This window comes from Fusarium vanettenii (assembly GCF_000151355.1).
Source record: "Fusarium vanettenii 77-13-4 chromosome 14 genomic scaffold NECHAsca_23_chr14_3_0, whole genome shotgun sequence".
Classification (NCBI taxonomy): domain Eukaryota; kingdom Fungi; phylum Ascomycota; class Sordariomycetes; order Hypocreales; family Nectriaceae; genus Fusarium; species Fusarium vanettenii.
In genome coordinates, this window is record NW_003315862.1 from 362384 (window position 1) to 386438 (window position 24055).

Here is a 24055-nt window from a genome sequence, read left to right on the forward strand (position 1 = left end):
AACAGGGAGAGTGAGGAGATTAAAGGCACTGCACGCGACGGATATCTACTGTTCTCTATTTGCGAACCCCGTCGGATTGAGTCCAAAAGCGACGGCGTGGGAGTGGGAACCAAGCCGTTGGATTTTAGTGACATCTCAATGTAACTCGAAAGGCTCAAACGTGTCCGGTGGCCTTAAGTTTAAACGTCCGAGTCCTCGAATGGCTGGAAGCGGAGACGGATGTCCTCAATCTTGGTCCGAGTGGGGGGCAGGGGGTTTCTCTTGGCTTTGAAGAGTCAACGTCCTAGAAAAGCTGTCATAGTTTCTGGAAAAATAAGACTGTCTGAAATTTATTCATCCCTCGCCAAGCCAGCGTCCTAGAGCGTAGATACGGGATCATCCAGCCACGAGTCTTGTTCTTCCAGTCACACATATCTATCAGTCCGCAAGCTAGGAGGTCGAGTGTTGGTCTGCACCATCACCGCGAGACGTTCGGAATCTCCAGAGCGGCCCAAAAGCATGGAAGGCGCTGGCTCAGGTACAGGCAACATGCCTTCCGACCAAGCACTTGCAAACGAAACACTGTTCGAGTGGATGATGCTAGGACGTAGCCTCCAGGTATGACGATATTTCAAGCCGATAACAAGTATGAAAGCTGATGCTGAGCCTGCTTGCAGAAGGTCGATGAACTCACCCGGGTGAAATTCTGTTTATGCTTGCAGATTCTGGGCCTGAGCCTGCTTGGACATTACGACGGGGCTGCAGCATCTGAACTCCTGGTGCGGGATGAGGCTTCCTTACTGGCGCCCTTCATGCAAGTCGAAGGACACTTAGAGCCAGGATCTTTTGATTACGCTCAGGCCCATCATATAGTCGCCCTCGCGCGCGGCCTCCTCGAGGAGCTGGGCGGCGAACAGGATCGGTTTCAGCGCCGCTTCGACCTGCAATACTCCGCCCGAGAGAATCATGTGATATACGGTGCTATCGTCGACATTGAGGGGACCGGTTCAATGGAGGAGACTGACCCGGAGCAAATGCATAAAGCAATGTCTCGGTCGAAGCTGATCAGAGATCAGAAATTGGTGTCTACAGAGGTTGTTCAACTCATGAGCACGTGTCGGCATGTTCTGGAACAAGACTGGGTGTACGTGTAGATGGCACTACAAGGCATTTGAATATGGTGCAACGTTGAATGAGGCTTTTCGAGAGATCGGCTACACATCCTGTTCTTGCTGTGATCAATACGAGAGCGAAAGAGATGAGACCAGAACGTATGGGACCATGGGTAGCCTCCCGCTTAACTAGAAGCTGATTGAAGGGAGGGATCAATCAGTGAGGATTTGGGTCTAATGATTCGGGGCCGATTTGGACGGGATCACATCTTGGCGGCTGGCAATGGGCTCTCTGGCCGGGAAAAACGTTCGCAGGACATTTGTGTTCAGCGAGAGAGTCGTGAGAATTGGTTGGGGCGTGGTATATTGATTATCATTGAGTCACAGCTGCCGGTTGCTAAACTACCTGTTTCGTGCCTCGTCCGATTGCGCCCTATGTATCTTAAATCTCACTGGTAGACACCTAATCAGTTCCTCTTCCCAACGTAGCCGATCCATGACGGTTGAGTATATTACTTTGACCTCAAATCTTGTCCAGTGGAAGGATTACTGGCCTAAAATTTGACACAGACGCGCTTTCGAAGCTTGCCGGCTTCCATCATCTCCATTGCCTGCGGAAGATCTTCTAGCTCGATGAACTCCACAATGGGCTTGATGCCATGCTCAGCGCTGAAGCCAATGCATTCCTTCAGGGTTGTGACGGTTCCGCTGCAAGCTGTCTTTATGATGTATCGTTTGAAGATGATGTCCAACGGTTCGATCGTCAGAGGCCCATCGACAACCCCCACTACCATCAGGAGGCCACCCCATCTGATCATGCCGGGCATGTCGTCATAAGCTTTCTCGGATGGCGCAAAACTGACAGCAGCATCCACGCCATGTCCTGTAACGATTTTGATGTCATCTGCATAAGTCGGACATAGTTCTGGATTGAGCGTATAGTCTGCTCCTGCCATTTTCGCGGCATCCAGCTGGCCTCCGTCGATGTCAACAGCGATGACATTCAGCCCCATGGCTTTGGCGTACCGAATGCCCATTTGCCCGACACCTCCGGCGCCGATTACAGCTAACCATTTTCCGGGGGTAAGCTGACATTCGTTGATTGCGTTGTACGCAGTGACGCCTGCACAACAAAGGGGTGCCGAAGAGGCGATGTCCAGATTTGCTGGGAGTTTTACGGCACTGCGGGCATCGACGACGGCGTACTCCTGGAAGTATCCATCGCAAGTAAACCCTTGTGCTTTGCAGCCTTGCGGGCATCCAACGCTTGACCTATCGTCGACCATTAGAGAAACCCGTCCTCCTGCGGTCGAGGCCTCGCGCACTTACCACGTGGTGCAGGCATCACATTCAAAACATCCGCTGGAAGCAAGAAAACCGACGGCGTCCCCTTCCTCGAACTGCCTCACCTGCTTCCCGACCTCCGTGATGACACCGGTTGCTTCATGCCCTAGGGTAGTAGGAACTTTCACCTCGCTCATGGCGAGGCCCGGATCGAAGGTTAGGCAGTCGGAGTGGCAGAGCGATGCACCGACGACCTTGACCAATATCTCGCTCTCGTTGGGCTTCGGGATCTCCACCTCGTTAAGATGCAGTTTCTGATCAGCCGGGTCATATCTGGAGGCAGTGTTAGAGACCGATACGCAGCAGAGGCAAGCATCCTCACATACTGCTGAGCCCTCATTGTAGCCTTGATAGACTTCGGGGGGCCATTACCTCGAGGGTGAGCATCCATGTTGGCGGAAAGAAAAGCGATCGCGAGGCGTTTCGCAAGGGCTGAGAGGTGGTGAGACGGCCCTTCCAAACGGCGTAGGGGTACATTTGGATTATTTGAGCGATCTGGATTCAAGAGAAATATAATACTCGGTTCAGTGATGCCATTAGAAATCGAAAATGGCTCATTGAAGCCGCCGGGTACTCGTATCAGCCGGCAATGGGCCTTCTATAATCCAAAGCCATGACCTAAAGTGGACAGGGCCAAGTATCGCTGCGAGACTTGGACCCAACGCATTCGGAAAAAACAAGTCGTCTAACAGACATGTTCAGATCGGCCGGAAGTAATGATACTTGCACTTTGTGGCGGTACTAGATTGGTTCATTATTGGTACCCGGCACCCTTCCTGCGCATGCCACCCCTGGCGTTTTACGAGAGTTTTCCTACAATTAACAATTCAGGCTCATAGTTCTCATTCATCGTCATGTAGAAATGCAGACCGTCAGGAATCTCAACTAGAAATATGCAGCTGGCGGAAACTAATGCAGTTTATTGATTTTCTTCCAGCGTCCACTCCATGGAAGTATGTTTCTTCCAGTAAATCTTCGCAAGTCTATCCACGATGCTCACCAATAACCGTCGATGATTGGCGTCTTTGCAAATCTCTTGACATGTGCTCCTCCGCGCTCAGATATTGTAGCTCTGCTGATCCAATAACCGTCCACCCTGCTGGACCAACATCCAACTGCAGTGCCGCCGTGATTGGCTGGGAAGTGGGAGGCTTGTTCACGACTAGGACGGACTAACCTTGTACTGGTGCGTGGAGTCCTACCTGCGGTAGAAGCACCTGAATCTTTTTTCCCGACTATTGCCCCTGGAATCCTTCTCCCCTATCCGTCTCATTGCTCGCTGCCCCCGGAATTTGATTTGAAAACTGGTTCTGTATAGTGCCCTCTTGCATCGTAGGGATTTCGAACAGAGTATATCTGTAGCCTGGTCTCTGGGGAGTAGCTGTGTTCTGCTTCTACTCGTAACCGCCAGCACCGTTCAAGGTAGTTCACACGACCCAGCCCACTTGCCGAAATATCCCGGCTGCTCTCCGTAGAGTAATCCGATGCTTGGTAACATCAGCTCAGCCAGCATCTCCCCACTACGGCCTACATCCAACGAGGGCCGTCGAATCCTTCCTCCACCTGGCTTCGCCAATGTAAGAGACTAGTGATTGGAGGTGACACAATCGCCTCGTGCTCTGTGAGATTTATGAAGGACTTCAGCGCTAAAACTTCACGCTCTCAATCCTCTGGCACGGGTGCAGGATGTTTGGTGGTAACGGTGGTGACTTTAAAAGGGGTCGAATTCCCTAGATCTTCCAGGCTGCTGATGCGTCCATCTCTCTTTGCCTTGACTCGCCCCATCCCACTCGATCATATTCCTCCCGAGAACTCGCCAAAGCTGCTGAGCGCACAAATTCAGAATGTCAAGCCCGCTCTTCACACAATCTTTTTTAGACGAGGACGAACTTAAACTCCGATCTCAGAACCGCTCAGCGAGGGAGAGAAGAGGACATAAGCAAAGAATCCGTCGAAGTCGCGAGTCGGTTTCTGGGGGTGTTACCGGACCAGGCTCAGCCTCCTCCACCACTGCACCAAGATCGTCCATAGAGGCGGCCACACCAACAGAGCCGGGCCAGGAACCGACAACGCCCACAAGGGTCGTTCCTTGCACCCCTTCCTCCTCGGCAAGGTCTGAAGGCGACGAGTGGCACGAACAGAGACGCAAGGTCAATAAATCACCAGTCACTATCGTTGTGAACATCACGGTAAGCTACAGCCTTATCTTCTAGCGAACAATGAAGAAGCAATGGAGCTAATAATACTTTAAATGTCTATTAGACATCCGGCGAGCACGCGACCGATACGCCGACAGCCAGATCGAACTCCAGTTTTTACATAAAGATTCAGCTAGGCCCAACGAGTGAGGTGAGATTGGAGGGGAGTGACTGGGCTGTGACTGGCATCAACGTGGTCGGCGAAACTGGTTGTTGATAACCAGATATGAACTCAGCAGTACATTCTTAGATATGAAATAAGCTCTTCTTATGCGCGATTTATTGAGCATGACATGACTTGAGATAAGCCGTCCTGGAGATGAGGGAGACCCCAAAGCAGTTCCCGTTGGGAGGATGTCCCAAGAGGTGGTGCGTGCTTGTGTCCACGACCTGGGGAAGGCAACCTCAGTGAACTGAGCTACTTCGAACATTACTTTCGACCATCTTTGACCCTTCCCCCATTTGTGCCGTGGCTCTGCTTCATCACCCCTTCGTTGATAACGCTGGGTTGTTGGATTCGGCCCGAGCAATGAGAGGCCGCTCAAACTTCGCCCTTGTTGCAGCTTCCATCCGAGAAAACCGACGATGATGCAGACCTTAAACTCTTGCACTCCTGTTCAGCTCTCAGTACGCTATCCATGCCGCACATCGTCCACATTCTATGGATTACCAAAACAACATGGTTCGCTCCTAGAAGGGCGACTCTGGTAGATGCCTGATCTCGGGCCAAACTCGAGGTGCCAAGAATAATACAGCCAGCCGTGACCAGCGTATAGGCCCTCCAGCGATCGCCCGACTTGTCAAAGATGCTCAAGTAACGAAAAGATCGAGCCATGCTCAAAACACAGCCGAGAGCCATCCACATGGCCCATGCGGCCGGCCAATAGGCGGGCAGTGTGATTCGTAGAGTGACGGCGACGAACGTGGCAATCACGAAAGATATGAGAGGGACGGTGGAGATCTGCAAGACTGGCTTGTTTTGATCCCAAAACTCTCTGTACGAGCTGCTGGCATGGAGGGCTTTGGCGGCTGAAAGGGCTTCCTCTGGCAAGGAAAATATCTAAGCAGTTAGCTCTTGCTCTGCATGCAAGGGAAGTGATGTCTGGCAAACCTGAAATAGAGACGAAGATAGGATAATAAGCCCCCAGAAAACCTTCTGCAGTTCTTCGATTTGATAGAACCAAGAGACCACCAACAATGTGGATGCCATGGGCGTTGAAATGGCGCCAAACCACATCTGTCCTCGAACAGCGGCCTTCATCCTTTGGACGCCCTTCGGGTGCACCGCTTTGGATTCGGACACAGACTTGAAATTGCGGCCATACAGGACAATAGCCGAGATAGTTTGAACTGCCAATGGGATGACCGTCGCGACGGCAAAGATACTAAGCTCCAGCGATGCGTCCATCTCGATGGTAGAAATACGTCTGAAGAGGAAACCAACGATTGACGTAAGGATGTGCATGTAGAAGAATGATGGTGGTGGGCGCCAAAAGGAAATTCTTTGAGACTGCTTGTGTTCATGCCAGAGAGTTGACGGTTTCCGCCGGTATTTATTCCGAAGTGGTGGCGAGAAAGTGGTGGACGAGTGGTTGGTTGCATTCTCCGCAGGTCCTCGCGCGAAGCTAAACATGCGCCAAGATGGGGATAGTCACGGATGAAGCACATCGCACACTGTTTTGAGACTCGCGACCACCATGCCTGCCGCGTCTTTCGGAAATCTCTTGATCCGACTCTACGGCAGAGCCTGTTTCCTCAGACGCAGCCGGACAACAGGCACATTCGCGTGCACCCGTGTCAACATCCAACTCCTCCATTTACCGGCATGTAAGTATAATAGCTATCAAGAGCACACTGGTATCACCAGAGAAAGATGTTAGACGCGCTCAAGACGCAGCAAGGAACGTCGCGTCATGCGGGAGCTAACTAGCCAACACAGACTAAGCCGCACTGCCGGACTGCGCTTCCCGGCTCCCTTCCCTGGCTATTCTGAGACCCATCCTCTGGATTCCCCTGGCTGTAAGTGGTAAATCGAGCCGCTTCAACTCGTGCACGAGTCGAACGGCTTGATTCGGTACGTTCTCGACGAAGTAGTCGATCGTGAAACTCCTTTTTGTGGGCGCAAGGTTGACGCAGTAAGAATATACAAAGTCAAAGCTTTGAAGGAGCTTGGGATAGCGACGTAGGCAGCGCGAAGTGTCCTTGGAAAAGGTCCATGAATTGAGGGCATCTATAAGCTGCAAGAAGATGCCCACTCGAATGCGGGCACCATGCTGCAACAGTGCCGACGCGATAGCTGCGTCTGTGCGATTAACCGATAGCACTCTCTGCAGGAGGGCATCCAGGAAACGATCTAACTCATCAGTCGGGAGCGCGGATCCCGAATATACGGCAGACTTTTCTCTCTGCAACAGATCCAGCAGAGTGTGCAACGCGGCCACCTGCTGGCTCTTCTGAATCGGCGCCGCCTGTTCCATGACGACGGATACGACGAGGTCAAGGAGCCCTCTGGGGCCCAGGTGTTTCCGCAAGGCTACAGCACCGGCCTCCAAGGTCCACAAAAGAGATGCGAACGAGTGAGTCTGGCTAAAATGCCGCAATGCCCCTTTCGCCTCGGCTCCGAGGTCGAGGAGGGCGCGCAACACTCGACTCTGTTTGTAGTACGCAGCCAATAGGAATCCCGTGCAACCGTACCCAACATCAGAGTTGACATCGATGCCCCTTGCCTTTACGATGATCTCTGCGAGCTCTGCAAGGCCCTGGCGAATAGCAGCGCAGTACGCCTCGAACTGCGGAGGCTGAAGCCCGACGGACGCACCTCGATGAACTAGAAGGATGGCAGCCGACTCTTGGTTGTGTAAGATGGCCTCCGCGAGAGGCGTTCTTTTTACATCCTCCAGTCCATCTGGGGGGATGCCTTGATCGATAAGGAAGGAGACGATGCCATCCAGTCCGCGCCTGGCTGCCAGATGGATGGGAGAATGGAGCGTCGCGTCGGAGTGGTGGAGGGACGCGGGATGATGATTACGGGAATCACGGCATCGCTTGAAATCTGCTCCACCTGCCTTGGCTGCCATGAGGGTCTTCAGGGCAAGGAACTGGTCGTGGCACCAGGCTATAGCATGAAACACAGAAGAACACTTGTGGTTCCGCGCGTCGTTGCTGTACAGGATGTGATTGCATATTCCATGCAGCCGGATACACGAGCGTGCCAGTGAAGCTTGATCCCTCAGCGAACACTGTTCTGCAATCATACATATGATCTCTTCTGGTAACATGAGCAGCATGATGGAGACTTTGGGGGGGTTGGTTGATGTGGGTTTGCTGAGCGGTGGAAAAATTGCGGGTGGCGGCCGAAAAGTTGTAATCAAGCCAAAGGGCAAAGAAAAAGAAGCAGAAGCAATAGAACCATGTAGATCACGTAGACTTCTGACCCGTTATGAGTTGCAAGCGATGTCTTATCTTATAAGGTTGTCTGGCGAGCATATCATAGGATGTCATGGACAAACAGCATGTTTGGGTCTCTATGAATGTCCCGAATCGACGGTAGATGCTCCCGTACGCGTAATACGGGTGCAGAATGGGCCATTGAAGAAGCAGTCAAGCTGCAGATAGAGAATAATCTGACCGCGATAGGGAAGCAGTCTATTTTCCTTCTCCTTTTCATCTTTGACCAGCTCGCCGGGCACCTCATTCGACCGTGAGCATTACTCAGGCGTAAGCAAGCCAAATAAGAAGTAATTAAATTTCCGAACCGCAGTCTAGGTGGTGGGTATCGACTTGTTGCATTTTTCTACCCGGATGCCTCTACCTATCTGCACCAGAAGGAGCTCATCCCAGTGTCTTTCAAACTCATGAGACCCTTCGAGATATGCGATCACGTCCCCGAGGCCGACTCATTCACCAAAATCTCGTTTTATTTCTTTCAGAGCTTAATTCCCGAACACAGAATGATCAACTAGCTATGCGGAACCCTCAACCACCATTGGCACACGGCACTGCAACCCCAGGACGCATATTGACTCCTAGAAGAGACGGCTATTAGCCAAGGCCCGAATTGGGCATTTATCTATATCCTTAAGACGGCTATAGAGCCTAAAAGTGCCTATTTAAGACGATAATCTTTGTCCATGTTTCTACTCAAAATATGCGGTAGGTACCGGTAGTGCTAAACAGTGGTAGGGAAGGTGAGGCAAGAATTAGGCGAGCTGAAGGAGACAATCCACTACATGCGGGGCCTGCGGGACGTGCAAAACAAGACTATCGAAAGATTGCTCTCGCTGCACAGACCAGGCACAGGAGTTGAAGATCTGGAAGAAGAGTATGAGGATTCTGTAGAGTAGTGAGCACGTTCATTTTCCTGTTCAAGATAAGCTAGTATTTATCTAACCGATTAGGGCGACTTTGAGGTACGAAAAGATACTTTATAAGCAGATGCGGCGTCAGAAATAGGCCATGTGATCTGCTTGTCAACAGTTTTCAACCATATGATAAGATGTAAGCGTTCAGTACTGTATTGTTTCCAGTAGACGAATTTTGTATCTAGGATACGTACACTCTATTCTTGACTGGATAACTGTGACTGATTACTTAAACGGGCAAAGAAAAAAAAAAAAAAGAAAAAAAGCTTATCCGGCCTTGCTGAATAAAACATGCTTTAAGTAGTTTTTGTCCTTCTTGTTAATTCCCGCAGAGCTAATATTTGCCTACAATCCGAAGTTAAATATACGACCACACAGCACATATTAGTAAATTCATAACTAGGCAATATGCAACCGAATAGATCCGAAGCCTTGCCCATTCCGCCTTATCTTCCTTAGGTTACCCTGAAAAGCCCAGCATCGGTGGCCTACGTACCAAGCGAATCGACCAAAAGGATCCAAGCCTGCGATTATGGATGATCTTGCCGTAACATCCCATGAGCGGGAAATAAATACTCTGGGCCAAAACCAAGCAATTGAAGAACGGCGCTACCTCGTCAAAAAATGCAGGGAGAAACTCGCCGCCCACATAAGTAAGACAGGTTCCATCGGGACAACTTAACAAGTATGCTGAATGCTGACTCTATTGAAGAAAAGCGGACAGGCATCACGATCGAACCCTCGAAAGTTCGGCTCGTAACCAAACAGAGTGATATGTACACCTGGGTTTATACGGCAGAGGTTGCTCATCTCTTTTCAAAAAATTTGAGCGAGCATGGCTTGACGGCGCACAAAGAACTTTGTCGGGAGGTCGGGCAGAGCTTCCATGCAATCACCTTTGCGAAGGCCGCTATTAGCGCCGACCATCCGAGCCTCGGCATATATCGCGCATCGACCTATCCGCCAGCCTCTAGCGTTCTCTCCGCCGAATCCGAGGCAATGGTGCGTGAGGAGCTGTGCGCTCATACTACATGCCAGCTGCAAATGGTCCAAGAAAATTTGAAGGCGGAGACGGTCAGAAGAGAATGCTTGCAGAAGGAACTAGAGTCTTTGAGTGCAGAGTACGAACATCTCGCTCAGCGATTCAGGCAAGAGGCTGAAAAAGCTGGCCAGAGCGAGTCAATGCTGTACAAATGCCTCCAAGTCATCAACCAGGTGGCATCACTAGCGGAGGAAGTGCAACAGGATTGTAGAAGCACGGAAGATCCCATTGTATTTCCAAGATAGCAGCGCAAGCGAGACTCTGTGTTTCCTGTGCACAATATGTGGACAACTCTGCATTGGGGTGGTGAATTTCATAAAGGGTTACAACGGTGTTAATGAGTGTGAATAGTTTGAGGCCTAGCAAGGTTAATAAATACCGACCATGTATCAAGCGATTAATACGATTATACAATACTCGGGCTCTAGGGCGTTACCGATAATCGAGTCATCAAGGATGCCGTACGAAAACCTCAGCCCCCACCATTGCTATGACTAGGTACCACTGCCATTGCACCTCGATACCCAGTACTCGGGCCGATCTCAGAAGGTATGATTGCGAGCAGTCCGCTCAATCAAAGCTTTGCTTCTTCCGATGTGTACGAAACCCGACACTCAAGTGTCGGAGCTAGGAACGTGTTGAGCTTTGGCACAAACCCTACACCTTTTGAGTGCACAATAGTGGCACTCGAAAAAAAGAGAGCAGGTTCTACGTTTCTGCAGGAAGGACAAATCCATTCGATTAGATAGCCGACCCTGATTAGCCAGGAATGTGTGCAAGCCTCTGGCGTGGGGCGTGTGGTAGTGGCCCGTACAACTGACGTATTTAGACCTGGGCTATGAGGATAACTTTCCGATGGATCATGTTCTTCACTCTCTTGATTGTTGCCACCCAGGCAGCCAGGGTATACGAGAGAGCATCCATAGTTTACAAGACGCAGAAACACATTACCTACGCAACTCATGCACAAGATTACTGAGAACGGGTCGGTCGGTCGGTCTGTAGCCCATAGGTTTAAGGTTGCATGCCGCGAAGGGGAGGTTTGGTATACTACCTTGAGGTAATAGGCCTGTTTCCCCTCTGCAAGGTCCGAATCAAAGTTTCAAAGAGGACGAGACAGCTCACGACGGTCGGTCCCATGGCGAATGTGGCGAGGCCCAGAAGCCCAGCCTGGTTGCCTAAGAAACTGAAGGGAACAGGTGCGGGTCGTGCTGGGCGGTACGAGGCGGTAGGGCTTGCACTGGTTACCTCATGTCTCGGGGTGGAACGGCTAGTATACTTACATTGTAGCGCGACGAAGAACCAAGGCAAAACTGCGCTGCCAAATCCAATATATCCAAAGGAGTATCATGACTTCATCCATGGGTGAGCTGGGCATTCGATGTTCGAGAGTGAGGGCTCTCGTGTTCGCAACCAGACTACTATACGTCTCCTTGGCTGCCTTGAGCCAATGAAGGTCGAGGTTGTAACCTTGGGGCAAAGATGTGGACAGATAGTGGATCATCGGCTTTGTCCGATTAAGAAATAACGTTGGTGAGAGTACATCCAGCTGGCGAAAGGGAAATTTACCCCGTGAAATTTGGTCAAATAGGTCGTAGAATTTCCATATCAGAACAACAAATCTTGTAGAATTGAGGGGTGTAATGCTGCGAGCTCCTTCTGTCTTAGCGCTACCTTTGGTCATAGTCCCGATCATAGGTCGTTCAATAGAAATCACTAGACTTCAGTGCCAACGGGTTCTTTCAGGGCTATAAGTACATTTTCATAATGGTCAATCTTGAACGTCGAAGCTCAGCCACTTCGGCAAATGTTGCCATCATTGGCGCATTCCGCCGGTCCTGAACAACGCCAAGCACCCGAGCACCAAACTGGGCCACGCATTTCAAGGGGTTTCTCTAAGCGTTGGTTCTGGATGGAAGGAAAGCAGACTTTCGGGGCATGTCTAATGTCGAAGGATACCTTCGCTGGCAGCTGTTGGTCGTGTCTTCAGTGTCAGCTGAGTCGGGGAGGGGGACCAATTTTGGCCCCTGATCTAAAGATAAGGTGGAGGCGGGATGCCTATTTTATCTATTCACCGTGGCCGTAAGAGACAATCATCAGATTTACTTCGAGTTTGGTTTTTACATTCGTATTCTTCCACACATTCTTTCCCTCTTCGTCTCCCTGTCAGGCACGCCCTTTCTCCTCTCCCCCATACGGCGAGCATTATCACAACATATGTGTCCAGTTTCGCTACTCTCACCATGAAAAAGACTCAAGCTGTTGTGGTATCCGTTCGTTGCTTTAGATGCGGATGTTTGATAGAAGCTATGTCTACGGATGAACTCCCTGTAGTAGAAGTATCGACGAACCTATTCTACTGTCTAAGCTGTGATTACACCACAGGCTACTCCAAGGAGGTTTTAGGGAAGCAAAAAGCTTCGCGCAAGATAAAGGACTCTAGCAGCTCAAGGGGAGCATAATATGAGTTGAAGTTGCATGTCAACGCCTGGGTCTAGAATAGGTACCATACCTTACCACGTTGAACCAGATCGCATGACTAACAAGTATTTTAGGGCGGATCTCATCAGGTTAGCACCAGCATGATCATTGATATACATTCATTACTAAATGCAAAATTAGGCAATTCAAAGAACTCTCAATGTTCTTAGCAGCATCACTACCTGGGTGGAAAGTAGAATTTAATATTGTTAGTTACGGAAGATCAATTCATCACAGACATTCGTGGCTATCTCTTAACAAGGTAGCTCAAGCCGGGCTACTTGTGTAAGCTCGAGGCTTTGCTTCACAGCCAGCTTCTTCTACTAAATCATGCACGTATGCCAGACAGTGAACCTAAAGGACTATTATCGCTAACGTACAGAATTGTCTCCTGAGTTCCTTTGAAAACCATGCGAAGCCATCTTCGTATTTATTACTCCTCGTAACTATGTCTATTCATCTGCCAGGCCACATATGAACCATTGTTCCTAGAAAGCTAACTTGGAGGCTAGTAGGCTGTAGTAACGTAGAAATAAAATAAACAATTTTTCTTGTATTTCTCTCTTAACTTCCTTCCCCTTACTGTCGAGAGACTCTGCCAACAGCTCCCGTTAAATTGCTACAGATCACCTCTGAAGTAGCTACTCATAGTCATACGAGGAGAATTTTCCTCTGTCGGCCTACAGGACTACGCTACCTACCCATTGCGGTTTCAGTACTTGAACACCCAGAAAATGCCGGTGGGCTCGACAAACTTCATAGGTCCAATTTTCGCTTCTTCCCGACCCCGGCAAGGTTCTGCCAATCCTTATCCGTAAACCTCCACAACTGGTTGCGAAGATCGTAAAGGACATTGTTCGGTTTCGATATCTCATCGGTTAACCGACATACGTTAGCCATCTCAAGCCAATCCCCGGCGTCTCTCCTCTCATGGCCGATTATGCACGCAAGCCTCTTTCACGATGAAGCATTATCATGGCCATCAGCCGTGCCCACGCGCCCAGAATGTCTGGCAAGCCGCTGCACTTCTCTGCCCCGACATCTGGCGGCGACAGCCATCATTGCATATGCTAGATACACTCTTCATGCAACTGCAGGAACAGAACCCCAGGGACACTACGCGTTTAGGACGGTTCGCGAGCCCCATTTGGACGCTAGTACTGCAAGATGAGACTACAAAAAATGGACACCTTGCCGCTCCTGCCCAGTAGAGAGACCCACAAAGAGAGTGCCCAAGTTAGGTACCGGATCACACCTGCGGCCTTGAGCAAGGATCACAGGACAACGACGCCCAATATAGGCCTCCAAAGCCACAGATATAGCGTGGAGGGCCAGATCTTGCTCGGCCACATTTGTGCAGAGCGCAAAACTGGATCAGCCATTAAAGCCAGGAGCGATCACCTTGCTCGGCACAATCTAAGGTCATTCCCTCTCTCCCCGACGAAGCCCTTGCACTAGCCTCATCCAAAGAACATGACCCGGCGAATTCTATTATGCCAGGGGAAGTGTAACCCCAGCCAACCACCAACTCCAAAGGAGGAACCCAACACACAAGCAGCATCTACCATCTGTCAAATACCATTCGGTCCCAGTGCGGGCCTTATACGCAAATCATCTCAACCCCCGCCCCCTGCCAACTCGGCCAGCATCAAACAGGAGCGGTCTGGGCAACCCAGCACCCATGCCTGGAACCAACGTTTCCGCGGTTCGCGGAGCTCCTCGTACCCGTACAGCTCCGAGAACGACCTAGATAGCAGTTCTTCGGCCAGTGGCAGCGATTCCGACGACAGTTCTTGCAGCGATAGCGAGCATTCCTCGCCAGGCGCTGCCCAAGAATACGTTTTACCACACGACCACCGGTTTCAGAGCTCAAGGCCGGAGCTTGTAAAGTCCGCTCTGGATTCCCTGGATGCCTGGATGAAATCCGCACGATATGTTCTACCGCCTGACGATAGGCTGCCCCCCCGGAAGCTCCTCCGGATATTACACTGGAAGGAGGGCGACGGCGGCGACGACAGCATCGACGGGTTCGTCGCAGTCTCCCCCCCGGTCGGATACTTCCACCTGGCATGCCCATTCTACGTTTACAACCCGGCCAGATACCAGCAATGCTTGCTACAGCACGACCTACGGTCCATCGAAGACGTTATCCGTCATCTAAGGCGCCACCACATGAAGCCCCCCTACTGTCCCCGTTGCTCTCAGACCTTTGACACATTGTCCACCCGGGACAGCCACATCTTGGAGAGAACGTGTGAACTTTGTGATCCACAACCCATTCAAGGCCTCAACTTCTACCAAAAGTCAAAGTTGAAACGACGAGATAGAATCTATCTCGGCGAGACAAAGCGCTGGCAACGCATCTATGCCACCGCCTTTCCCAACTCAGGCCTTCCTCGTTCCCCATACCTAGCCGGTGGCTGTGGGAAGGCGGTTTCCATGGCCCGAGACTTCTGGAGGGCAAATGGTAGACTCTGCGTTTCCCAGTTTCTAGAGCGCAGCGAGTTTCTCGGCGAGGAGGGCGAGAGGGATAGGCTTGCGGAAGAGGCATTATGTAACTTGGCACTGGAGGATATGGTTCCCGTGATAGTCCGACGCTATGGTTATTAATATGAGGATTTTGACAGAGAGAATACTATAAATAGGTGAAAGAACTCACGATTTTCAGGCCCTTGGTAACCCGCAGGATTATGATTATGAGCTACCTACGGATGACAGAGTGCGACAGTTGGACCTCCGTATCACGGACGAGGCGCAGCATGCTCCACCTTCGCATACCCTTGCTGATCCAGCCAGCCCGCCAGTCAGCTTTGTCTCTTCTGGCTTCCCTACTTAAGTCGAGAAGTCTTCCCGTTCATGTGGCTCTCTGTCTTGCTTGTTCTTAGACACATAGGAATCATCTCTGTTTACCAAATATTCCTGCGCCCCAGCTCACGCTTATCGCATATTGCATTCTTCAACAAAGACCAGGCGCTCAATGTCGATCGGTGATCTCGGGGAGAGCTCGCCCCTTATGAGGTCGGCCCCTAGCCCCGTTGGCGTCCCTCCTCATGGCAATGGTGACGGCCGCGCCAGCCTCCGTCAAGGCTCGAGCACCGTGCATTTTCTCCTAGACTCGAAATATACACCGGGTCTCGATAGCCGGAACTCTGCCCTGAGGTATCTCGCGTACTCATGGCACATCACCAAGGTCACCCTTCTGAGCAGTATGTTTGCGCTCGACTCTGAAACCCCACGTTCCGGGTGTCGACGCGACTGACTTGATTCCAGGCTATGTCAACTTCCTCCTGGTTATGGTCCCCGTCGGCATTGCTGCCGGAAAGCTGGGCTGGAATCCCATTGCCGTCTTCACCATCAACTTCATTGCCATCATGCCCCTCGCTGCTGTCATGTCGTTTGCGACCGAAGAGATCTCTCAACAGCTGGGCGAAACAATGGGTGGCCTGCTGAATGCTACCTTTGGAAATGCCGTAGAGCTAATTGTGCGCCTCGCCTGCGAAAACCTACGTCGAAATCGAGATGCTAACCATGACCGCAGGTCAGCATTGTTGCGCTCAAGGAAAAGCATATCGACATTGTCCAGGCCTCTATGCTCGGGTCGATCCTCTCCAATCTTTTACTGGTGATGGGCATGTGCTTCCTGTTTGGTGGTATCATCCATCGCGGTTCGACTGGCAACGGTACAGAGCAGGTCTTTTCTTCGGCTACAGCACAGACTACCTGCTCGCTCATGGCACTCTCGTCTGCCTCGCTCATCATCCCCGCTGCCGTACGTTTCAACTTTCGCCACTCTGCAAGGAACAAGCTGACTGATCGTTGGTATAGCTGTCTGCCGTCCTTGACCAGAGCGGCTTCAGGGACAAGGACCGGAGCATCCTCGCTCTGTCGCGCGGAACCGCCATCATACTGCTTCTCCTCTACGTCCTCTATCTCGTCTTCCAGCTTCGTACTCACAGCAACCTTTTCGACGCCGAGAACCAGAACTCTAACGGGCATGAGGAACACGAGGAGCCCGAGGAGCCCAGCCTGGGCACCTTCAGCGCTGTCGCCGTCCTTGTTGTCACCACCATCATGGTCGCCATCTGCGCCGACTACCTTGTGGGAAGTATCAACGGCCTTGTCGAGACGTCAGGCATAAGCAGGGCTTTTATTGGCTTGATTTTGATCCCCATTGTCGGAAATGCCGCCGAACATGTCACCGCCGTCGTCGTTGCAGTCCGGGACAAGATGGACCTGGCCATGAGTGTTGCCGTTGGCTCCAGCATTCAGATCTCTCTTCTCGTCACTCCTTTTCTCGTCATCGTCAGCTGGGCCCTTGGCTCAGATATGAGCTTTCGCTTTGAGGCTTGTAGGTTTAGAACAACCCGCAGCCGTGCCGGATGTTTGTATGTTAACCTGTTACCCCTCAGTCCAAACCGCTGTCTTTTTGGTCGCCGTTCTTGTCGTTACGTACACCGTGCAAGACGGCAAATCCAACTACCTTGAGGGCGCTATGCTTCTCGGCCTCTACGCCATTATCGCCCTAGCCTTCCTCGTCATCCCCAGTAACCTCGTTAGCGGAGAGCTTCAGGCCTAGTAAGGCGCATCTATCACCCACCCGGCCTTCTCTCACGCGTTGTGGTGCCCGGGGAGGGGGGGGGAGGGGGCTCTGGCCCAAAAAGTGAAGGCGAATGCGCACGTCGGGCACAGGATTGTTATCGGCCGGAAGCCTTGATCAAGTCAGTTAATTATCGTAGCTAACGTTATTGGAGAACCGTCACGCCGTGGCGCTATCGAATAAGGGCATTTGGGTATTTTATAATGTCTTAATAGGACGTTTCTTGATTCTTGTTGCGCCAAACCGACGATAAAATATACCAATAAGGCTATGAAAATGGTTCTGACTGATTAGCGGTTTTATATCGTCATTGACTACCGATTTGTTATGTTATTTTACCCACTGTTGTGGTGGAATTCCCATATATTACTATTGTTTATTCCGCCAGGCCGTCAGATTTCGTTGCCTTAAAAGTTCTATTCCTTGATCTGGAAGACAGAATCGCTGCATCCCCTATTGTATAAGCACTATTACTACTTGCTGTGCAGCTCATTCACGAAAGACAAGCGTTGGCCTTCTGAACAGGCTACATTGGGTTTCCTCCCGCAGCCCGCTCTCGCACATGTCCGTTCCCATTCACTACAAAGCGTGTACTGCCATGAGGCGATGTTTCAGGCATCACATCGTCTATTAAAATCCGTTCGCCGCCTTCTAACCCCTGCGCCTCCCTTCCTCATATCCCTTCCTGGACGAACTCGTCCTTCACAGGCCGGGGTGGCTTTGAACAACGATCGTACTTTTTGACCACTTCCAGGTCAGCCAGCCTTAGCCAGAGCATCACGGACATCAGACTTTTTTAGAATATCTGTATTCTAGCTCACCCCACATATAATTTACACATCCTATTGGCTCCTTGACAAAATGTTGATGTGGGTTGAATTAAGTTGAATTGAATTGAGTTGCTTGCATCCTTGGACAGTATATCGAAGGCCATTTTTGCTAGCCGTGGCAACGAATCCTGGTGCTGCCGCCACCACTCTAACGGGTCCTTCACAGGCAATAGCGGCCCCGAGAAGTAGGAAGTAAGCTCATCCTTCTGTGTTAAGTCCTCAGGCTTATCGTAGAAGTTGTCATCGATGAGGTAACGTATCTAGGCCTAATCAACCGGCTGGTTATCTCGAAGGTCAAGCTTGTTGTATTCGTCGTCGAAGAACTTCGTGAAGGTAGAAAACACGTGTTGAGCATATTCTTCATCAAGGTTCTTCTCAGTCCATCGCTTCTTAAGGCCAGGGTATAGGATCATCGCTGCCCAGTAGGTAGGCGAGTGGTCGAGAGTAGCAATGTATTTCTCAATTTTAAGGATCGCTACTAAAAGACTAGCACGCAAAGCGTGAAGGTTCCTATCGTCAGAGAAAGTAGGATCTTCGGAATCGCCAGATACGCCAGATTCGCACATAATAGTAGCTCAGATCGTGCCAGGTAACTTCATAGCGCAACCTCCATATCGCTCCGGGAGTCGTCTTTCGCGCTGCGGTCGCTGCGATTGGGATTCCAGCGGTGTGGTCGGTCGCAGAGCCGGAACTTCATCACCGATGAATATAGAGCGGCCGGCATATTCAGGGCCGGTTATTTCTTAATTGACAAGTCCGTTAGCGTAGACCTTTTCCTTCTCGCGGAAGTGGTTAAGGAGATAGTATAACGAAGCCGCTACTTCCGCGAAATAAGGCGCCCTGCTTTCAAATAGCTTCGTGAGCCGTTAACAAGGCATGAGTATTTCAATCGCGATCGCGAGGAAAGACCAGTCGTCGTCATGCAATACGTATTACGCAGGGAGGCGGCGTTTGGCGTCCCTCTCTTGAAGCGCCCTCCTCTGGAAAACCTCGATCGGATCTTTTAACTTCATCGCTCTCTCTGCAGAGGCGAGGAAAGAGTTCCATCTCGTATCGTTGTCCTGCTTTACCATCAACCCGCCAAGGTCGCGAAGGTTCTAGAGCGCCGAATTCAAGGAGCTCCTCCTCCGTAAGCTTTCCGTAGGTGAGGTCGAGAAACCGCTCTCTCCGCTGCGGAGATCTTCTGATCCAGCTCATCAGGTTGTGTAACCTTTGAATTGCCGACGATTGACGCTCTTTACACTGCGAGCTCGGCGAAGAACTGAAAAGGCGCCACCACCGGCGTGCGGAATGTTTGTGAGAGAGCCGGAAGACTGACTGGCCGACTGGCTGGGCGTCAGGCTCGATACCGACGAGGAATCGTCGGGGTTAGCCATCTTGACGATGTTGGCGATGGGCCCATGTGCAAAAATTTGACTGGAAAAGTGGATTTTTGGGCCTTCGGAAGCACTTACCTACCTCCCTCGCAACCCCACCCCTGCATTCTCATAGTCTGCAGATGGAACGGCTCAAGGATATGCTTGATTTCTGCCAAGAGCCTCCAGTCATTCCCCTTTAACATGTCGGCCTCGGGTAGCCATTTCTCCACTTCTGGATGAACCAAGAACGCCCTAATATCTCCCTGCTTGACGAGCGCTCGAGAGATCATGAGGTAAGTCTCGCCCGAATATCCGCCGGGCCCATTTCTGCGTCAAGATCTCCGTAGAAGTTCAGAAGGCAGGTGTCGTTCGAAGATGCGCTGTCTGAGATCACTGTTCCGACTCGATCCTCTATCTTCCACTCACGCACAACTCGCCCAAGCGTCACCGCAAGATTTTCCCCGCTGTGACACCCGAGCTGGCGTCGAAGTGCTAGTAGACGCGACTGGTGCTTGCCTACGCGGTCAAGAAAATGAGCTGTAACCGCCATGACAGCGTGCCGATTGGGTGAAGTCCATGTTGGAATAATTGGGAGCTTCCCCCTCACTTCAGGGTCACATCAGAAAGTCCTAGATTGAAAGTTGAAAGCCCTAGATGGAATCGCATGGGATATAAACCCCTAGGGAGCTCTCACCATGACAGTAACAATAACAACCTTGATTTTATCAATCACACCCAGCATCACTGCGCAATTCAACAACAAATCTGATGCTCGAGGTTTTGCTAGTGGCGCACTGAAGACGTAGCTCTTTCTTCCGAGGCTGGCTGCCCGCCCACACAGGGCGGCATCGAACCGGTTGACAGCTTGAACGGGGTGCTGGCTGGTGGATGGCGAGATAACGACTTGGGTAGCGTAGAGGAATTCAAGGAACACAAAATCCTAGAAAACCAAGCTAGAGAAGCCTGGATGTACACGAATCCTTTCCTAGCCAATTTGCCTCGTCAAGACCTCTAATTAAGACCTGGTTTGGGCATGCAGCATTACCCGTTGGATCATGTGGGGCTAGGGCCAACGCTTGGCTCAATGGCAGTACCAACTATGCTTAATGCAGCTAAGCCCGTCTGCGAACCGCTTCTGGACAAAAGCCAGACCCCGCAACCCGCAACCCAAAGTCAAGGGTTCATCCAGCGCCATCCAACGAAGGCGTAGCTGCAGACACAGAGCTCCCGCACAAGAGCATGCCTAAGTGCCATAATAACCCAGCGGCATAATTAACTAAGTAGGTGACAAAGATGGTCCACGTGGGGTAATCAGAAGCAACTAGGTACCGAGAGTTACTTAGGGTCACTACCAATAACAACCCTGTATATACGTGCTAGCGAGTTGATCTGGTTTAATTCTATTGGAGTATTGGAGATTAAGGTTCTGCACCCACCAACTTTGTTTAGGTCAGTGTCCCTCCAATTTCCCGTATGACAACTTTGAGCATAGCAACCTATTACTAAATGCCAAGCAACTGTCACTTTCATCTGCGAGATTGCAACCATCTACTCCTACATAAAGGCTCTCTCAACCAGGCCTGTCTGACGCCGGTCGAATCCAATTCCTCCGTCATGTTTCATCAACCGACATCCAGTGCCTCCTCTACTAGAATTGTGCACCGGTCATCATGCAAAAGTCATGCCCTAGAATAGTCCCATGCATTCCCCCCCTCGCCATCGAGATATGAGGAGGAGGATGGGACGTGTGGCAACGATAAGCCGTTGCTAACCCTGCTCAACATTCAACCATTGACTCCATAGAAGCCAGTACATCAGATATATGGATTACAAGCACCTTGGAAACGTAAACCCCATAAAAAGCTCACCGGTGAGATGCATCTCAGGCTCATCATTGTTACCTTTCACTCTAAAGTTAGTCGTTAGCAAGGGATGGCATGTTTATACGGGCACAGACAGCAAGGCAGAATCAGGAGAAGGTTATTGTCTCCAATGCCATACTGAAGAGAGAAGAGGGATCGCCGACAGCTCAAGCTTCATAGCATGTTTGCAAGAGGTTGGCAATGCGGCTGAGAAGGCGCATCGGGGTGGTCAATGGCAACAACTGCATAAGGGTAAGGGGCTGGTCATCTGAATATGTGGTTGAGGGTGCACGCTGGCATGCCGCGGCAGTTGGTTGATTTCGCGCGAGAGCGGAAGAATACCGACTATCTCGAGCATGTCGAAGTCTGAAAGCAGCAATATGACCTGAGCACAGTCGAAACCGTGGTTAATCTGTATGCACCAAGCCATGCCGACAGGATACAGACAATGACACTATTGAGAGCCCATCTTCGCCCGCCAATAGGCACGGAGGGCGCCCAGTCCAGTCTAGCAGCTTAATCGCCTAACTCAAAGGCCAACATCACCCGTCTAAGACACCGCTTTCCATATCAACAGTCACAATTAAGTAAAGATGCTCTACGCAACATACTTACCAGTGTACTCGATGAAAATACCTGCCTTTTCGCCCGTGGCGTAAGCAAAGGATAGGGTATCGCTGCCGCTAAGACCACTCTATCTGTTTCCATCCAATGCGCCGGCAACATGGACACTAAATTCTGGCCGCCCCCCGTCGGCATCGCTTGCACGATTAGTCACTGGCTTCGCGCGACCGCCCGAATAACCTGTTCCCGAGGCCCTCCTGACCTCGGCCATCATCCGTTTCCAATTTCCTTGCGTGTCGATGCGGTGCAAATCGGCCGAACCGTCGGCGCAACATCTCCTTCAGCTCGCTGTCGAATTAGGCCGGCCCTGCTTCGCTACCCCGCCCATCGCAAACCCCATCTAGAATAAGGATACTCAAAAGTCCGCATTGTAGATATAGTTGTTTTCTGACTACTTTCTAAGTTCTACTTAATAACTATGAAGTCCAAAAGTGGATCAATAATTTAAGTTATATATTCCCTCGCCAGGTTCCATCTAGCCTTCTTCGTACCCTTCATACCAACTTACTACAATGCCTGCTTTAAACCGCGATATCTGGCATGACATCTCACAACACCTCCTCCCTCGAGATCTACTAAGCTTCATGAGCACTCATAGTGATGCCAAAGACATCATTGGTTCGCATCAAATTCAACATATGAAGTATTGGTGACAAATTTTCAAAGATTTTGATTGGCTCCCAGATGCAGTGGCTCAAGGTTCAAAACCTGTCTTGATATTTCCGGACAAGCATGAGTACGACAGTGAGGAAATGTATATATGCCTTGGTAGGACCGACGAGAACCGGACTGCCAAGGAAACCTCACCGGACCGTGTACTCCACAAACGAATGATAAATTCCTTACGGTCAAACACTGTTGGTAAACAACCATACGAAAGAGTGTTTGACAGTTTTACCCTAAATATCGGGACACTGCTCTATGGCAATCTACCCACTCCAATTGGAGACTTGAGCTGGGCACATCAAGGGAAGATGAGACTAGTAGTACTCCAGGGGGCTACTTATAAGACCAAGGCCGAAAAAGTACTCGGCTGTGTCATCTTGGCGCCTACAGCTAAATGTGGTATTGTATTTTGTAGATCGCCAACCATCGCGCATGAGTACTACCTAGGTAAATAGAGACATCATAAATGTAGTAGCTGGTTGGCATGGCTCAAAACACACGCAACCACGCGACATAGACACCCTTCTTTTTCTCTACCAATCTCAGGAAGATCACTCTCTGAGTAGCCCGTACAAAAGGAACATGGCTTAAACCACGATCCATCTGTAAGGATCAATGTCTATGTTGTGATCCTCTAGAATCACTCCAAAGTATATAGCACACGCTCATTTGCGTTTTTCTATGTAGCAGCCACCTTGGCTACCAATACAACTTGGTCACAATCAATATCATTAAGCACATCGCCACGTGGATACCAATCTCTTGCTCAGAGCAACGCCACTGATCCTCTGTCAACGTAAACCAAAACTACCAGTTTATCCCTTGGGAATACCCTCTCATCACGCAGCGCGCATATAGACGACCCCACAACGTATGCGGGCAAGTTCAAACGTTAGTGTATTTGAACGAATTACCAGTAGGGTTGAAAATCTTTCATGCTTCCTTAGCGCCGTTTCCTCTTCCGATTTCGATCGTTGACATTAACAAGCCTGAGAGGTTCTCGGGCATGGAGCTCTACTTGTGTCAAATCAACAATCATTCATCTACCAGCGTGTTCATCATAGAGCACACTGCGTGGCTCTGCATCACGGTGGAGGACTTAATGCTGATGCAATCGACTGAGCGCGGTATGGATCCCGTTGCTAAGATCCCCATGGACTTCCTTCCCCTAGGCCCTTTCAGATCGGCCGCCTGCCGCAACCAACGTGAGAAACTCATACACATCGCTACCGTAATAGCATTGGTTGATAAGCTCGACGACGCCGAGACAGACTGGGATGTTTTCTCCCTATCGGTCACGATCTTCTGGCTCAGTTAAGCCATCAAGGGCTGGGCTTCAACTATAATAAAGAACACATTATCAACACATCATAGCATCATATCCCGATGCTAACACAGTGCCCTATCGGTTACGAAGGTGCTTGTATACCCAGTTTCCTATTGTAGAGGCTTTACATCCGTGGCCTCCACGCCTTTCGCCACAAGCGTGTAGCTATGTGACGATAGGTGGAATTTGAAGAATGGCCCATGTGATCCTAATAGGTTGAGTGGCACTCAATCAGCCTTTTCTCTGCGGCTAATTGCTAGTTAATCGCACCTTA

The 24055-nt window shown here is 50.6% G+C and overlaps 6 protein-coding genes across 6 annotated transcripts; 4 read left to right on the forward strand and 2 right to left on the reverse strand.

The window, feature by feature from the left end:
- Nucleotides 1-528: 528 nt before the first annotated feature.
- On the forward strand, nucleotides 529-1284 carry NECHADRAFT_88509 (uncharacterized protein; the record flags this gene model as incomplete). Its single annotated transcript, XM_003044234.1, has 3 exons — nucleotides 529-597; nucleotides 702-1093; nucleotides 1134-1284. The coding sequence occupies 3 exons, from the start codon at nucleotides 529-531 to the stop codon at nucleotides 1282-1284; spliced, it is 612 nt and encodes a 203-aa protein (XP_003044280.1).
- Nucleotides 1285-1645: 361 nt separating this feature from the next.
- On the reverse strand, nucleotides 1646-2826 carry NECHADRAFT_88510 (uncharacterized protein; the record flags this gene model as incomplete). Its single annotated transcript, XM_003044280.1, has 3 exons — nucleotides 1646-2363; nucleotides 2421-2708; nucleotides 2762-2826. 3 exons carry the CDS (start codon nucleotides 2824-2826, stop codon nucleotides 1646-1648), a joined length of 1071 nt encoding a protein of 356 aa, XP_003044326.1.
- Nucleotides 2827-4279: 1453 nt separating this feature from the next.
- NECHADRAFT_88511 (uncharacterized protein) lies at nucleotides 4280-4850 on the forward strand (the record flags this gene model as incomplete). The annotated part of the gene is made up of 2 exons (XM_003044235.1): nucleotides 4280-4624; nucleotides 4698-4850. 2 exons carry the CDS (start codon nucleotides 4280-4282, stop codon nucleotides 4848-4850), a joined length of 498 nt encoding a protein of 165 aa, XP_003044281.1.
- Nucleotides 4851-6573: 1723 nt separating this feature from the next.
- Nucleotides 6574-7920, reverse strand: NECHADRAFT_88512 (uncharacterized protein; the record flags this gene model as incomplete). Its single annotated transcript, XM_003044281.1, has 1 exon — nucleotides 6574-7920. The coding sequence occupies one exon, from the start codon at nucleotides 7918-7920 to the stop codon at nucleotides 6574-6576; it is 1347 nt and encodes a 448-aa protein (XP_003044327.1).
- Nucleotides 7921-9526: 1606 nt separating this feature from the next.
- Nucleotides 9527-10281, forward strand: NECHADRAFT_88513 (uncharacterized protein; the record flags this gene model as incomplete). Its single annotated transcript, XM_003044236.1, has 2 exons — nucleotides 9527-9647; nucleotides 9707-10281. The coding sequence occupies 2 exons, from the start codon at nucleotides 9527-9529 to the stop codon at nucleotides 10279-10281; spliced, it is 696 nt and encodes a 231-aa protein (XP_003044282.1).
- A 5249-nt stretch (nucleotides 10282-15530) lies between these two features.
- Nucleotides 15531-17093, forward strand: NECHADRAFT_55186 (uncharacterized protein; the record flags this gene model as incomplete). Its single annotated transcript, XM_003044237.1, has 5 exons — nucleotides 15531-15723; nucleotides 15788-15999; nucleotides 16056-16286; nucleotides 16343-16865; nucleotides 16927-17093. 5 exons carry the CDS (start codon nucleotides 15531-15533, stop codon nucleotides 17091-17093), a joined length of 1326 nt encoding a protein of 441 aa, XP_003044283.1.
- Nucleotides 17094-24055: the final 6962 nt, after the last annotated feature.